Source organism: Cololabis saira, chromosome 18 (assembly GCF_033807715.1).
Source record: "Cololabis saira isolate AMF1-May2022 chromosome 18, fColSai1.1, whole genome shotgun sequence".
Taxonomy (NCBI): Eukaryota; Metazoa; Chordata; class Actinopteri; order Beloniformes; family Belonidae; genus Cololabis; species Cololabis saira.
Window position 1 is genome coordinate 11,394,397 of NC_084604.1, and position 17,253 is coordinate 11,411,649.

At 40.6% G+C, this 17,253-nt stretch overlaps 1 protein-coding gene across 2 annotated transcripts in view; it reads left to right on the plus strand.

Annotated features, from left to right (window-relative positions):
* map3k5 (mitogen-activated protein kinase kinase kinase 5) overlaps positions 1-16,959 on the plus strand; it is a 77,904-nt gene extending 60,945 nt beyond the window's left edge. Inside the window, exons 18-30 of one of the 2 annotated variants that reach the window (XM_061707424.1) lie at positions 810-915; positions 2,617-2,774; positions 4,788-4,965; positions 5,848-5,865; positions 6,134-6,314; positions 7,221-7,389; positions 7,504-7,689; positions 9,082-9,187; positions 12,472-12,715; positions 12,795-12,907; positions 14,718-14,842; positions 15,012-15,088; positions 15,862-16,959. In XM_061707424.1, the coding sequence (XP_061563408.1) occupies positions 810-915; positions 2,617-2,774; positions 4,788-4,965; positions 5,848-5,865; positions 6,134-6,314; positions 7,221-7,389; positions 7,504-7,689; positions 9,082-9,187; positions 12,472-12,715; positions 12,795-12,907; positions 14,718-14,842; positions 15,012-15,088; positions 15,862-15,922 (1,722 nt within the window). In that variant the 3' untranslated portion in view covers positions 15,923-16,959. The remainder of the gene's footprint in view (positions 1-809; positions 916-2,616; positions 2,775-4,787; positions 4,966-5,847; positions 5,866-6,133; positions 6,315-7,220; positions 7,390-7,503; positions 7,690-9,081; positions 9,188-12,471; positions 12,716-12,794; positions 12,908-14,717; positions 14,843-15,011; positions 15,089-15,861) is intronic. The other variant, XM_061707425.1, reaches the window with a different exon arrangement.
* The last annotated feature ends 294 nt before the right edge of the window (positions 16,960-17,253 follow it).

Consider the following 17,253-nt stretch of genomic DNA (forward strand, 5'->3'; position numbering starts at 1 on the left):
CTTTCATGTTTGTTGTGACTGCCCTCTAGAAATCAACGTTGAATCCAGAGGAACCACAATAATTCTTTGTAGTGAAGAGGGGAAAAAAAAGGATGAAGGGTGGCCAGGCCAGTAAAGGTGCAGGAATATTGAGAGAATTACACACTAAAGTAGTTTAAATGCTTCTGCAGATGATGCCTCACTATTGCTTTAGTGCAGGCTAATAAGCTTAAATAACTGTCTATGCAACCCTAATAACCCACGTACAGAAAAAACAATGAAACATTTGTATCCAGATCCAACATGTAGAAAAGACAGATATGGTAGGGAATCAGGGCTGGAACCTCTTTTACATTTAAGGTTTTTGAGCAAAATGATTTAAGGATTCTAACATTTCAATTCAATAACAGACTGAAATCCTTCACTTTACATCCCTGTGTCTCTGCACAAAGTAAATCTGATTAGTTATGTAACCTTTCCTATCTGTTTTTTTAAGTTCTTTGGTTGATGTTTTACTCTTAAAAAAGAGGCTCCGTCTGTTTCATCTCAGATATGACAAACCTCACTGATAACACAGCCATTACAGGCGGTGATTAGCAGCCGCCTCCTTCCTGCAGCTGCTTTAACAGCTCGGTCATGTAAGCGTCATTAGCGCTGAGTAAACGTGCGCTTTGTTTTGGCTGGGAGCTCCCTCTCCCTCTCCCTCGGCCGGTGTCGTAACCCAGCCGTTTACCTCCTTCAATCATTTGCATGCAACGTCTCGTGTTCTCAGCCTCCTCTTCCACAGGCCGGGGCGTGTCTGGTCTCACCGCTGTCTTCTCAATCCACAGGGCGACAATGTCCTCATCAACACCTACAGCGGCGTCTTGAAGATATCAGATTTTGGCACGTCCAAAAGGCTGGCTGGAATCAATCCCTGCACGGAAACGTTCACAGGTACCGGACCACTTTTAGGTCGTTCCCTTGTTCGTGCAAACATCTTAACAACTGGGCAGAGGTGGGTAAAGTAGCCAAAAATTGTACTCAAGTAAAAGTACTGTTACTTCAGAATAATATGACTCAAGTAGAAGTAAAAAGTAGTCATCCAAATAATTACTTGAGTAAAAGTAAAAAAGTGAAAAAACTACTCAAGTACTGAGTAACTGTTGAGTAACGTCTGATTTATTTTTTTAACACAACCATTCAAACAGACAAAAGTACAAAATAATCATCTTCAGGCAAATTAAATCAATAAAATAATGAAATAAATTAAAATTAATAAAAATAGCTTAAATTAAAATAATCTTAGAGTAAATTCAAGTACTTTAATAAATAATAAAATAATAACAGAATAAAAAAATAAATTAAGCACAAGTAGCACAAAATTTCAAGCCTTTGTACTTTTATTTTTTAACCAGGCAGAACTAGAACAAGCCCATGAACTCATAGAAACTCTGTGTGTGTTTGAGTCTGTGTATATGTGATAAAACATGCAAAAACAAACATGTTTCCCAAAGAATCACTCAGTGATGTCATGAGATTGATGGGTACGCGGATAAAAGGGATAAAAGAAAAGTAACAGCTCAACGTAGCCTAATGTAGCGGAGTAAGAGTAACAGTTTCTTCTTCACAAATCTACTCAAGTAAAAGTAAAAAGTATAGTGATTCAAAACTACTCCTAAAAGTACAACATTTCCCAAAACTTACTCAAGTAAATGTAACGGAGTAAATGTAACTCGTTACTACCCACCTCTGCAACTGGGACATGTTTTTAAATTCCCTTGGAAAGTGGCCACAAATAAACTTGGGCATGAACTCCCTGGAGAAACAGCTGTCCAGTCTCGCATCGTGCCAGGAAGTGACATAAGCGAAAACAGCTGACAGTTGGGTTCAAGTGTGCGGTCAGACAGGCGCAGCTTTTGTGGCCCTGTGTTATCAGTGCCACAGCCACTCAGTTTGACCTCAAGAATTAGCCGCTCTGACAGCTGACTGAAGCAGACGAGGACTTACCCTGAAAGTTTGGGCTCTCTTAGGAAACTGGGCCACACCTTGTTATAGCCCAACGCGGCTAAAAGTGTGTCAGTGTCTGTTTTTAGCTCAGTACACAGGCTCCTAAACACACCCAATAAGCACCAGCTGGTTATTAATAGAACAAAGGAGAGCTTTCAATGGGGCTCTGAAAATGTAACTTTGGACTCAGCTGGGATTAGCAGACAACCTTGAGACTCTTAGCCGTCGCCTGAACAAGCCCAATAACCCCTTTCTAACCTGATTTGTTAGCAGGAAATGTCTCCTCACTACAGGGCTGAGAGAACTGATGATTATCCTTAATGAAAGCTATTTTTGGCATTCCCATCAGTTTTTCCACGCATTGGTGACACTCGGTGTCTCGTTTTAGAGCATCTGAGCAGACCTGTTAAGGTTATTTTTTGTGTTTTTACAGGTTGAGTGCAAATGAAATGTTAATAGATTTTATTTTTAGTGTCAAACACGGAGCAGGAAGACGTAAAGAAAATGAAAACATGGAAAAGTGAATCCTTTCCCTGCAAGAGGACTTCGTGCACATATTTATTTCTCTTGTGGTTCAGATACTTTGTGATTAAAAAGAGAAACAGTCATTTCTGTTTTTTAATCTCTATTATCTTGTATTTTTGACAGGAACATTGCAATACATGGCTCCTGAAATTATAGACAAGGGTCCTCGAGGATACGGCAAACCCGCTGACATCTGGTCCCTGGGCTGCACCATTATAGAAATGGCAACTGGTAAACCACCTTTCTATGAACTGGGAGAACCCCAAGCTGCCATGTTCAAGGTGAGAACCGTCGGAGGCCGCGTGTGCTGTGGTTCCTCGACCGGAGGTTTGCCGGGTTTGGCTGCAGACGGCTGCGTCGTCCGGTATCTGATGTGACAACTGCAACTCAATATTTACAACAAAAAAATCTAGTCTCAACAATCTACAAAAACATTTTCCAACAAGTCTCTGACTACAAGCACACTGCAGACCTGCAGCAGTAAACATCATTGTTGTAAGTTTTTACCAAAAGATCAAAGTTAGTGAGAGAGTAATATTTAGTTGTTTTTTTTTTAATACCGAGTGAAAATTAAGATAAGATAAGATAAGATAATCCTTTATTAGTCCCACAGCGGGGAAATTTGCAGTGTACAGCAGCAAAGGGGATAGTGCAAAACAAGAGGCATCAATAGAAAAAATAATAATAATACAGTAATAATATCAGAGTATGACACACTATAAACAGTACTGGTATATACAATAATAATAATAATAATAAAAATAAATAATAAGAAATACTGGTATATAAAAAATAACAGACTGATATTTACAGATGGATATTTACATAATTGCACGTTGCAGTGAATGATTGAACAGTTGAAGAGAAAATTGAAGAGTTGCGTGAAAGTTTACCAACTCCTTCTCTTTGTCGTAACGGATTAATACTTAAACCTGAGAAGCCGGATCAGCCTGTCTGTCTTGTTTTGCAAAACATCAGTTGAATTAATTGCACTCAAACTGTAATAGATGTTTAGTAGTTCTGGTGCAAGGCTGAAGACGGACTGAGCTTTTCCTGCGTGTCCAAGGAACATCGTTCACATCATCACGTTGCTCCTTCAACCAAACAGAAGTATTTAACTCCGGTCAACATTTGGTCAGACCCACAGCTGTTTTTAAACCATCTTCACTACATACGCACATGTACCATAACCTCTGCAAGGTAACTTGAACTTTTAAGGATTCATATTTAGATTCTACTCTAATATAGTATTGTCTTAAACTCGAAATCTTTTAAAAGTCCAGTCATTAGAACAATTTCCTATAATAAAGTAATACATTTGTCTCGTGTCTGCGCTTTCTAGTTCCTCATTTTATGAAAACAAACACAGTAAATCAGCTGTAGTGCTCCTGTTTTCTGTTGCCATCTGTCGGCTCAGTGGAAACTCCACTTAATTTCCGTGCAAAACAGTTGTTTGACTACAAACAAACATGTGCGGCCCGGTGAAAGGAAGCCTCGTGAGCCTCTGTGTGCATATCTGCAGATTCTTATTTACCCACACACTTTACATGGTTTATTTGCTTTGGATGGAAATTTAAATTGCTCCGTGCTGAGAAATGCTTGTTCATAACCACCCACAACCCCAGAGAACGTGCACGCATCCGGAAAAAAAAATGTTTCTTTAAATCCACGGGTGAAAAGTTGCTGAAAAGCTGCTGAAAAGTTTCAACTATGTGTTTAACCATATGCAGCCCATTAAAGGCAGCAAGGATGTTTAAGGGAGTCTGGGAAGTATTACAACGCCCCTCCAAGTTCCAATTTGTGGAATTTTCCGAATGAAAATGTGATTTAATTAAGGGCTGTAATTCCACGCCAGGAGGCTTGAACCTAACGGGCAAGAAAATGTAAAAACACATACATGCGTAAAATTCACATTACTTAGAATACAATCTCTAAAAAGATCTGGGACTGTGCTCACTCTTTGAAAAGCGTATAGATCTGTCTCGTACAGCGCTCATAAGCCTGACGTCGTCCTCTCTGATCCTTGTGAAATGTCTCAAGGGAGTGGCATCGTTCTGTTAATCTAAAACCAGCATTCCTCTGGCCCCGCGACAGGAATTTCTCTCATTCTTATATCCATGAGAATCTACAAGTGTTTCCCCAAGTATCAGCCTGGCCTGAGGCGCGGAGTCGGACTTCAAAGTATAAATCTGTCCGTGCTGGTCTTTAAGTCTCTTTACAAGGCAGTGTGGTCCCTTTTTTATGTTTCCCACGTGTACACACACTGATGTGAAGCTGTGTCTTTTTATTTGCAGGTGGGTATGTTTAAGATCCATCCAGAGATCCCAGAGTCCATGTCTCTTGAAGCCAAGGCCTTCATCCTGCGCTGCTTTGAGCCCGACCCCGACCGGCGGGCCACGGCCCTGGACCTGCTCACGGACGAGTTCCTCACCGTCACCAGCCGCAAGAAGAAGAGCAAGAACAGCTTAACAGGTGGCTTCACCTCACAACATTGCACGATTCTGCTTTACTAGTCATTCTTTCCAGGTTTTCTTCCACGCAGCCCGTATAAAGAGATTAGGAAAGAAAAATGTCATTTTAAAATGTCTCCAATAACAGTTTAGGAGAAGAAATGCTTTAACAAGCATGAACATCAGTAACTGAGTTTGAATCGTAATTTGACGATTTGGGATGCTGATTGAGTGGAGAAGATGGATAACGCTCCCGTGTTTGTGGAGTAAATGTGAGGCTGCAGCCAGCAGACTTTGATTTGTAGAAATACCGGTTGGAGGAAGAATGGGGTCATCTGGCTCTGAACAGAAATAGCTGTCTGCATCTGTTAAGATCGCAAACAAAAATGTAAGTGTAAACATATCAGACTGCTGATAAGTAGCTGCGTCTGAAGGAGAAAAAAACTCCCACATGCATCTAATTTGAAAAATTGCAAGTCATTGTTTTTAAACTGAAATTAAAAAGCATCTAAATGATATTTTACATTTATTCACATGGTGAAAGTTGGTGTAAAATGCCACATCACCTCCCCTTTTGATTTCCTGATCCTTCTGGACAAAGCCTTCACTGTGAGGCTTGGTTTTTGTTTTTTTGAAAAGCTTTCACCACATCCTTCCTGTCATTTTCATCATGTGGATTTGTTAGTCCACATGTTTGGATAGTCTGACCTCTCAGGGAGTTTCCCACTCACATCAGCCATGTACTCTTGACACCGATGCAAACTATAGAACATCTGCAGAGCCAGCGGCCCGCTGCAGACCGCTGCAGGCCGCTGGAATCTTCTCCTGCCAGTCTTTCATACAGACCCCGTTCTGTTTTGTTCTCGTTTATCTTCTGACGCACATTTTCTGTTTTTCTCCACAGCTCTGTCCCCAGGGACAGGTGAGTAGTGTTGCACTCATAAACATTTCTTGATACAAGTTCAGTGCCATTTCCATGAAACATCTGTATCTAGGAACCACTTGAAATGTTTCAAGATTTTCCCTTTTTCGTGTAAAAGTATTTAGAATCGACTCTAAGTTGCATCCAAATTCATTAAATGTGATCATACAGTGGTAGTCACTTTTTAGGGGAGTTTAAGCACTGATAATTGAGTTGTTTAAGGCTGTTTGCATGTATATCCTGAGACTCTTGCGCTGGTTTTGCCCAGCAGAGTACCTCCGCAGCATCTCCCTGCCTGTGCCGGTGGTGGTGGAGGACACCAGCAGCAGCAGCGAGTACGGCTCCGTCTCCCCTGACAACGACCTCAACATCAACCCCTTCATCTTCAAGCCCAGCGTCAAGTGCTACAGCGAGAAGGATGTCAAGGGGCCGCGCTCCCTCTTCCTCAGGTAGAGCAAACTGGACTTACTGGGGAAGTCGGGGATGTCACGGTATCTCTGTTACACATAGACATAGACTACGTTTACATGCAGTCAAAATTCAGGTTATTGCTAATATTACGGTAACTGAAACATTGGGAATAATCTGTTTCCATGCGTGAGCGAACAGGGTTATCCCTGTATACATGGTAATTAATCATTTGGGATATCTGGATCAAACCAGCGACGCGCGGAGAACGTGATGACGCAATTCCTGTCATTTCCGCTTCTTCTTCCTGTATCCAAATTCAAAACAAATGCTGCTTCGCGTAACTTTTCTCTCACCTTCTTGTAAATCTGGCTATCCCGGTACTTTCTACCGTCTACAAATGCAGAAATGTTCATATCCTTCATTACATTTATGAAGTGATTAGTCTCCTCCTGGTCTTGCGTTTCTCCGTGTTTAGAACTACGTCCTGGACTCAAAAGACCAAGATTCCTTGCAAACAGAGCATGCGCAGAAAACAAATTCATGTTCCGTTTGATGGGGATATTCCGTTTGGCGTTTACAAGACTGAATATTCGGGTTTTAAAAGAAGTAACCCAGGGGTCATATTCGGGTTTTTAAAAACCTGAATATGAGTAAATTCTGGTTATTCAAAGGGGTTATTGTTGTTTACATGGCCGTGCAAATTCGGGTTATTGCCAATATTCGGGTTTTAAAAGGGTTATTGATGCATGTAAAAGCAGTCATAGAGTGACAGACTAATGAACTGACTTTATTGAGAAATAACCTTTTAAGTGGATGTGTTGAACATTTTTTCAGCCTTCTGGAAGAAGTTCAATCAGTCGCCAGATGTAACTTAGTCTCATGCAAATTCATGTGACCAGTTTTTGAGGAAACGACCCAAATGCAATGTATTTGACTCGTTTCAGCATTCCAGTGGAAAACTTTGAGGACCACAGTGCCCCTCCATCTCCTGATGAGAAGGATTCCGGCTTTTTCATGCTTCGGAAGGACAGCGAGAGGCGAGCGACCCTGCACCACATCCTGACGGAGGACCAGGACAAGGTGGTAGCCAATCTGAAGGAGGCTCTCACACAGGTCGGTGGCGGCAGCAGCAGTCAGGAACCAAAGGATGCACTTAGTCAGACATAGTTAAAATAGTTCTCATGTTTTCCGTCCCCCACTTTCCGTCATCCTCCCTCCCTCCTCCAGGGCTCTGAGGAAATGAAGCTGAAAGCTCAGCACATCTCCACCCTCGTAGTGAGTCTGGCCGACTTTGTTCGCATGGCCGACAGGAAGATCATTGCCAACACCCTGTCTCAACTCAAGCTGGAGCTGGACTTTGACAGCACCGCCATCAGTCAGCTGCAGGTCGTGCTGTTCAGCTTCCAGGATGCTGTAAGTGTTCACTGAAAAAAGAAAATCATCTGACATTACAGAATCAGGAAAAGAAATGTGCATGGTGGATCAAAAAGTAGTAAAACATAATCAATACGATCAAAGTGTCGGTTCTTTTGTCTTTACTGCAATGATTTGATTCAAGTTTTAGAGAAATCAAAACATGCAGGTTTTCCTGGTCTTTCGTGCCCAAGTCATGAGACTTTCTTTTCAGTTTCCATTCCACATTTGGAGGCAGAGCTCCTGCGAGCCTCCGTGTGTAACCCCACATGTTCTGAGCTGCTCGCTGTAAATGTTGCCATGGGCTGCAGACAGAAGCAGGCTGGCTCGTTCCTGTTCTTACTGCGACATAGTTGTCACGCAACACACGAGGGGATCTGCCAGGAGCCAATCCAGTTTCTGGAACAAAGGTTCAGCTCCTCTCCCTTTTTTAGAAATAAGGATGAAATAACACAAGGACAAGTGGTTGTTTTCATTTTTCTGAGGGGCATTGCATAATCTAAGGTGGAAGATGAAGCTCTGCTGCCTCCTGTTGATCAGCTGCTTGTACAAGCAAGAGGAGAGGAAGATTCTTATTTGTATTACACAATGACAAGGAAAGAGAAAACAGGGTTTTAAAAGTCCTTGTTTAGAAACGATGTTGGGATAAAATGAGAAATCAAAACATAAGAATACAATTTATTGCTTATTTGTTCTGTCTAATATTTTACTGGAAGAGTAGAGGGAGCTCACGTATAAATCTGATTAAAATCTAAGGTGGCCCTTCTTTCACCAGGATTTTTCTTTTTCTGGGGTTTTTTGTTATTTTTGTTTTTTATCTGTGGATCGACAAAGTCATCACAAACAAACCTAAAATTCCACACGCAAACACAATCCAATTCACGCACATCTCAGCATGTGTGCACGGGAAGCTTTTAGGGGATTGCTCCTCAGCTGGAACGGCTTGGGGACCCACCACCAGCCATTAAAGACACAATTACAGGTGTTTACGTGGACAAAACTTCAAATAAAGTGCAACAACTGTGGAGGAGTTCTCAAAAGACTTAAACATATGCAGCGTTACCTGAGAGTTTTACCTTCATTTGAGGAAAAGACCCACAACCCACCGAAAACAGGTCCACAGTACAAAACCGGACCCAAAAGCAGGTTGCAGCCCACCAGTTGAGAATCACTATTTGCGTGTAAACGGTCACATCTGTGAGGTTGAGAGTGAAGGTGTGTATGTGGAATAAGGATATTTGCTGAATTTATAATGTGTGCATTTTTTTCAAAGATGTGATCAAATTGCTTGTGTTCTTATGAGAACATCCATATTCATCCACCCAAAGTTTCCCAACTGTGTAAAACGTCTTCATAACACTTAGAAAACACATTTTCTCTCTGTACATTTAGGTGAACAAAGTCCTGCGAAACCACAACATCAAGCCTCACTGGATGTTCGCTCTGGACAACATCATCCGTAAAGCCGTGCAGACGGCCATCACCATCCTGGTGCCAGGTAGCTCCACATCCGTCCTGAGCAGACGCTCCAAACGCACGGAGGAGCAATAAATGCAAGAGACCAGGAGGAAGCTTGTTTTTTATTTGTACAGACTTGAGCTTTAAGTAGTCATGTGAACAGCTTAAATGAATAATAAATGGATACCACTGGATAACAGAAGACCTTGGCAAAGCGAGCTATAAACTTCCTAAACTGGTTGAGGAGCTTAGCAAGAAATGTATTTTTTTTTTTTTTAATGTGAAAGAATCTGATTATTTTTACATGAAGAATGAGCCTGTTAAAGCATCTCAGGATGGTAGCCTACATAGACTGCTACATTTAGTTGTGTTATCGACTCCGGACGCTCTGTTTTGCTTCCCTGTCAATGTCTTGGAACGTTGCTTTCCATTTAATCCCACAAAGAGCCCAACAGTTGTTTACTTGGTTATGAAGTTTTTAATCTGGAAAACGACATTCCAGTGAAGATACCGTGTGATAGGGAGGCGTGTTGCTCATAAATATGGCTCCATGAAGTGAGTCCATGTCTTGTTTGAGGTTTGATGAAAAGGATATTTACTGCATTCCAGGTATCTGTTAAAATCTGTGATACGCACTCAGATTTCTTTGTTGACATTCTTCTAGCGGGCACAAGTCCAAACGCATCTGTTTCCAAAGAAATCTGAAACCGTGCAAAACATTTCGGCCATATTTCATTTAAAATGGTACACACATCATAATAATAATAATGATACAATTTATATATAGATGTCTTTCTAGCCCTCAAAGACACTGTACATAAGATTCAATGAAAACAAATACCATAGAATGACATACCATGCCATAAACAAAATCATAGTATCCAAGATATAAGACAAGTTAAAATGAGTCAATGCAGCTGTAGTCGGGAGAGAAAGGAGTCTCAAACAGACAGGCTTTAGGTGTGGATTTAAAGAGTGGAAGTGAATTGATATTTCTGAGCTCAGATGGTAGTGAGTCCCAGAGCAGCAGAAAGCTCTGCACCCCAGGGTGGTGAGACGGGCGGTGGGGACAGGAAGGAGGAGGAAGAACGGAGGGTACGGGAGGGAGTAGCAACATGAAGCAGGTCAGACAGATCTTGGGGGCAAAGATATGGATGGTCTTGAATGTTAACGGGAGGATTTTGAATTATATTCAGAACTTGACTGGGAACCAGCAGAGCTGCTGCAGGACGGGGGGGAGGTGATGGATGGAGGGGGTTCTGGGGAGGATGTGGGAACCTGAATTCTGAACCAGTTGAAGTTTATGGAGGGATTTGTGACGGATGCCAAAGAGCAGCGAGTTGCACTAATTCAATTCAATTAAATTTTATTTGTATAGCGTCTAATACAGATGTTGTCTCTAGACGCTTTAAAGCAGCACTATGTAACTTTTCCACCTTAATATAATATTTCCTCATTGAGTCATTGTGATGGTACATCAACTTCCAACAGGTTTAATGAACCTCTGTCATGATCTGAGGGGTCTGTATCGCCTTCACTGGCACTATGTAACTTTGAGGAGCATGGTAGGAACCCTTCCCTTAGAATGTTTTCACATACATTCGTCTTGGGTTTTAGTATTTTTCCGGAGAACTGTAAAATTGTGCAGGGCTGATCTGCAATGGGCATTCAGTTATTCACAGGTTATAAAGTATTTTTTTGTTTTGTCAGTAAGTATGTTGGACTACTAATTTATGACGAAGTCCCTCTAAAAAACGTGACAGGAAAAAGGTGCAGTAGTAATTTGGGGCGTATTATCTGGCTGAAACAGAACAGGGGGGCGGGGGGGACTTCACTAATAAAACCAAGTTGAATTTACTGATTTTCAACATCGTCAGATTATATTGTTTAGCCAAAAATAGATACATTACCTCTTCACTATCCATCCTGCAAACGACCGCTGAAAACAGAAAAGTGGTTTTGAAAGTCTGTCCCGTCCAAATGCACGCGACGGGGACAGGATCTTTCCGGCAGTAGCGCTGGTGCTCATGGGAAATGTAGTGTTCTTTCTGGTAAAGCACTACCGCTTTTGTCCAAAGGAGCCGCCAAACTCAACAAAAGCTGAAAGTTACATTGTGCTGTTTTAATCCAGTTGAGAAGGGACAAGGCTGTGAACAAGGATAGCAGTGGTATAGGGGATAGGGGAGGGACAGAGCCGGTTATGGTTATGCAGGTAATGTTACTGAAGTGGGATTAGAAGGATAAAGTACTGTTGAAGATGAGACCCGGACTCTTAACCTGCTGGGAGAGGGAAGAAGAGGAATTGTCGATAACAAGAGAAAACTCTCCGTTTTGGATACCGGTCTAGTGGAGTGTGCGTGATACCAACGGAGGACAGTCTAATATAGTCTAGAAATGACATGTTAAACTTTGAAACTGAGAAATGAGAACATGCTTTTGTTTTGAGAGGGAAAGGTTTTCCCATTTTCACCTAGAATAGGACTTAACCCTTAACTTACCGGCCTGTTCTCAGGCTTCTGCATGAGAACAGGGGGCTCTGGTAATCAACACGTGCCCAGCAGTTAAATATTTTATATTTTGTTTGTTTGTCACTTTTATTTTTATGCATCTTAGTAACAGATGGTGATAGATTAGCTCAGCATTCAGACTCTTAATGCTGAGTCACACTTTTGGAGAATATGATTCGGCATCCTTGCTGTGCAGAATACCAATCCCATGCAAAAAAAGAAAATTACACCTATATTATCACGTTCTCAGCTGAGATTTTGAACCGCGTGGAGTAAACAGGTCAAACATTTCCTCTTCTCTTTAGAGAGAAGGAGGATTTACCCATTTACCCATATTTATGAATATTGTTATTTAATGTGCATTTGTGGTTGCAGTGATGAACTAAATTCAGTTAAATGGTTTTCAGAATTGTTTCTGTGCCTGTGTAGTGACTCAGTTTTGCTTTTAATGCATCCCTGCCTGCAGCCCTGAGGATCACAGTCTCTCATTTTGGTTTTCTGCCTTGTCCTTTTTTCCATGAAGATCTCCTCTGGATTCTTATAATCTTTTAATATAAAAAGAAAATGAGATGTCTTGGACTTGGAGAGGTTATCATTGTAATCCAAATCATTTGAACACTCTAGACTATAATCTCGTTAGCTGTGAGTAACTGGTTGATGGGGGGGGGGGGGTTGAAATGTTTTAAAGATCAGTTCTTATTGGATTACATTGTGGTCGGAATAGAAATACCCCTGAAACACAATTAGGAATCAAAGCTGTACAGTTTTTAACTTAATTTTTGAGTTCCATTCAACTATTTGAAATGTCCATGTGCAGAGCTCAGGCCTCACTTCAGCCTGGCCTCGGAGAGCGACCCGGCCGATCAGGAGGATGTTGACGACGACGCGGAGCCGCCCCGAAACAGCACCCACCAGAGTCGGACGCCCGCCGTGGCCACTCACGATGACACGGTGGCCACGTCGGGAGTCAGCACGCTCAGCTCCACCGTCTCCCACGAATCCCATAACCCACAGCGCTCGGTGAGCATGGAGCTGGGCAGGATGAAGCTGGAGACCAACAGGTAGGCCTGGGCATCTCACGTTCTTACACAGTAGCTGCACGGAAGGAGTTCTCTTAATTTAGTCCCAGTTTGATTCCAGGCTGCTGGAGGAGCTGCTGGAGAAGGAGAGAGAGTATCAAACCATCCTGCAACAAGTGCTGGACGAGAGAGAAGAAGAGATCAGATTACTGAGGCTACGATCCGAGCCCGCAGGTTCGTGCTTTTAATAATACGTACCTTTGCTTCTGCTGCTTCTATGTTGCTTTAACATTTTCCAAGCAGCTATAATTCACATCATATCTGCTTGCAAAATGTAACTCATGGTGTGAGATTATCTGAATCTCAGGCCATCAGGACTCTCATTAGGCTGAAAAAAAACCAACATAAATCTATTAGTTTATCTATCTATTCTTTAAAAGAAGAGAAAACAAATGTGAGCTCAACATCAAAAGGCCTTGAAGACCACAGAAGACAATTAAAGCAGAAATAATTTCCTAGATGTGGACAAACCCCTTCAGAACATGAACAGACGTCACAAATACTCTGAAGAAGGTACAGTAGTTGCATCACTGACAAAATCTACAGTCGAGATCATTTAATGAATTTAAATACAGAGCGTTTACAACAAGGTGCAAACCACTGGTAACGTTCAAGAACAGGAAAAACAGGTTAGATTCTGCCGGAGAACCAGAATAAGAGTCAGATTCTCGGGGCAGCTGAAACCAAGATGAACTGAATGATGGGAAGAGGAATGTCTGGAGATGGAAAGGAACAGCTTGTAATCCAGAGCAGGTTTGGATAATGACCCTAAGCATACTGCAAAAGCAACTCAAGGCTGTCTTGAGGGTAAATAAATGGAATATTCTAATTGCCAAGTCAGTCATCTGATCTCAGTCCAAGAAAGCATCCTTTTCAGTTTACTGAAGACAAAACCGAAGGCAGAAAGGTCCACAAACAAGCATCGGCTGAAAGTAGCTGCAGTGGAGACCTGGCAAAGCATCTCCAAAGGAAACTCAGAATTTGTTAACGTTCGTAGAGACCAGGCAATCATTTATTGAAATGGTTTTCCTTCAAGTATTAAATAAGTGCTTAGATCTGCAATTGTATCCCTTTGCTTAAATACTTGTGATCCCATGAAAATGTAGGAGAGTTGCTTACGATGCCTGTAAGTCGTAAATCCTAAATGCCACATTTTGCAAAAACCTTTTAAGTTCAAATCTACACTTTGATCACATTATGACTGTTTTATTTCACACTTGCAGTGGTTTATAAAGATAATTATGAAAACTGCCACTTTCCAAATACGTCTGTCTTCTACACATCTGTACTAGAGGGAGCAGTGTTATCTGCAGTCGTGTGTCGGGGCAGCAGCATCAGAGTGGGTGACTCAAAGAAACTGAACTACTGATAGAGAGTAAAGGCTGGTTCTCTGCGGGGACTCTTCTGAGTCCCCGGAGCTGACTGTGGAAAGCACAGTAATTGATAAGTTATATATACTGTATAATGGACCACACTGCACATCCTCCACAAAACACTCTGAGATAATAGATCCATCTTCAGAGGTTCCTTCAGATTTGCTTCATTACAAATTGGTATATTCCTCCCATCTTTGAAACAGTCATTGCAATAACTCCATAGCTACTTTATTCTACTCATTGAATTTTTATTGCAACATTATAGTTCTTCCTGTGGGGAAAAATTGAAGTGAATTCAAAACACTAAAATATTTATTTTAGCAATGAAAAACATCTTTGCAATTACCAAAAACCAAATTAGTGTTAAATTCAAAAAGGTTTTGTACCAGACTGAAGACATATTAGTCCTCCTGTAAATTAGCCATTCTGACTGCCTCCTGTGTGATTTACTTTGGTTTTGGCTTTATTTTTTTGTCTTTTTAACTTTTGAATTAGTATACAAAATAAATACCTTATTTATATATATGTTGGTAATGGATAGAGTAGGCTGTTTGAATGTCTGGCAAATGGCACCAGCATACTAAAGCAAAGCTCTCTGTCTTCTGCAGAAGAGACTCTCAAGTCTTCAGACAGCCTGCAGGAACAGAGGAGCCAGCCTGCAGAGAGACACGAAGACCCCGAGCTGACCAGCTGGCTGAGGCTTTACGGTGCCGACCAGGACGCCATAGACAGGGTGGGTGTCTGCTTCTGAACGTTAACACGTATGAATAATGCATAAAGGGAAAGGAGTTTTCATAAGTATATAGTAATTTTGTTAAGTGCTTTGTTCTTACATGAAAACCCTGTAAATGTGCACTTGGTTTGAGTACAGGAGCTCAGTTTCCCTCATTCTGTCTCTCCAGATACTGAATGAGGAGTATACGTTGAACAACATTCTCCATGATGTAACAAGAGATGATCTGAAGTGTCTGAGACTGAGGTAGGAAACTATATATATAATGCCTTTTTAGCCCATATGTACCAGTTTCACTTCTGTGTTTAGTAATAAGTGGCAAAAATACCTGCTGACACTTGGATCTGCAGCAGTCTGAACAGGAAGACAGAAGTGAATCTGCAGCTGCAGGTTGCATAATGGTAGACTTTTATTATTGCATTTTTCTCAACCAATGCCCTTGACTACATCGCACTTTTAAACATGTTTTTTTGCTGGTAGTTATAACTACTATAGTTTCCACATCCTCTTTATGAATTTTGATGTCCAATATTAGGTTCAAATGAGAATAAAACACAAAATAGCATCTAAGTATTTTCATATTTTTATAATGTAAAGCCTCTAATTGCCTTATTGCTGAAATGTGCTATACAAATAAACGTACCTTGCCTAAGTCATGCATAAGCAGAGCTTGTGTTTTACTGCAAACATCACAACCTAAACAACAAACAAGACAGCAAAGCTGAAAATCTGTCACTACTTTCAGGGTATCTGTACATGCTGACAAGTACATGCTTAAAATGTCCTGAATTCAGACACTGCAGTTCCCAAGTTTCTAACTTACAAGTATCCCAAATCATATATTTGTCATTTGTTACCTGCTGAGATTCAAAACGTTGGTATGTTGGATGTTATTAACATTAAGTGGTCTCATTTAATGTGTTACATAAAAAAAGTAAAAATGCTTAATGTAATATTAAAAATGATAGTGATGATGTGTTTTATTTACTGCATACTTTTCTCTCTTCTTGTTCTGTCAGAGGTGGGGTCTTGTGTAAACTATGGAAGGCCATCACAGACTACAGGCAGAAGCCAGCCTGAGGCCTTAAGTGGAAAAATAAATAAAACCACTCGAAGAAGCCAACGACATCTTCTTTACCTCAGTATTTATAGGAACAAGACTTTTAGGAGAACCTGTGTTCACTGTGAGCACAGGGCAGTTTCCCAACCGCATAAGAATCTTCTGGAGTGCTTTTTCATTTTAAAACGATGACTTTGGATTTTAGGTCATTTTGAAAGCCAGAATTACTACGAAGTGCCACCAGTTTTGTTATGCCTGATGGATATGTTAAAGAGAGGTGTAAAATCACATTTGATGTGATCAGATTTATTATTTAAAAAACTATCACAAATGGGGAAAAATAAAGTTTAATGTCTTTACAAGATGTAAATGTTTACAAACCTGGAGACTGAGTTTTCTAATACGCCTGAGATACAAACAGACTACATCCAACATCATCTGAACTAATACTTTTAGCATAAAATCTTATCACTACATATTTAAATGTATTTTAATGTTGATGTTATTGTATTCTGAAGGATGTCAGTGCATGCCCTTTTTTCATCCAAACTGGGACTTATTTAAATTTTGATGGGTTTTTGTTTTCCCCACATTTCCTTTTACGCTGTGAATCAGCTATTTTATTTCTAAGAATATTTTTATGTAAATATTGTGTTATAAAAGTTGATGTGAATGAAATGTGTACTTTATAGAGGACATTGCTAAGCACAGATAAATTATCACGTGGATTGGACCAACTCTATATTGAACATGTGAAAAAGGAATCACTGTATTTTCCAATGTTCCCAAATCAGAGGAAATTATATTCAGTTGGTAATTAATATTGCAGCAAGAGATCATTTGTTTTATTTTTGAATCTTAATTGTGATCATTCAGTCAGATGTATGTTATAGTGAAAAATGCAGATAAAAGTCACCTTGATGAGCCTTTTTTTTTAAACAACATATTGTCAAAAATGGGGTATGTAATCATGAGCAGTGTGTCCGTTTTGTTTCATATCTAAAATGATTGAAGATTTTTGTGTAATGTTAAATAAATAAATATTTTCATCTTCAAAGTATGGTAAATAGACTACACTTTTATTGAGTAATGTGTGTGGGTGTGTATATATTCTCGTCTGGACGGATGAAGAGTCACAGAAAGTAAAATCATAAGATGTTTTCCATCATTTTTAAGGCTTTGTGGGAGTAGCTGCACTTTATATATGTGTGTGTGTGTGTGTGTGTGTGTGTGTGTGTGTGTGTGTGTGTGTGTGTGTGTGTGTGTGTGTGTGTGTGTGTGTGTGTGTGTGTGTGTGTGTGTGTGTGTGTGTGTGTGTGTGTGTGTGTGTGTGTATATAGATGTATATTTG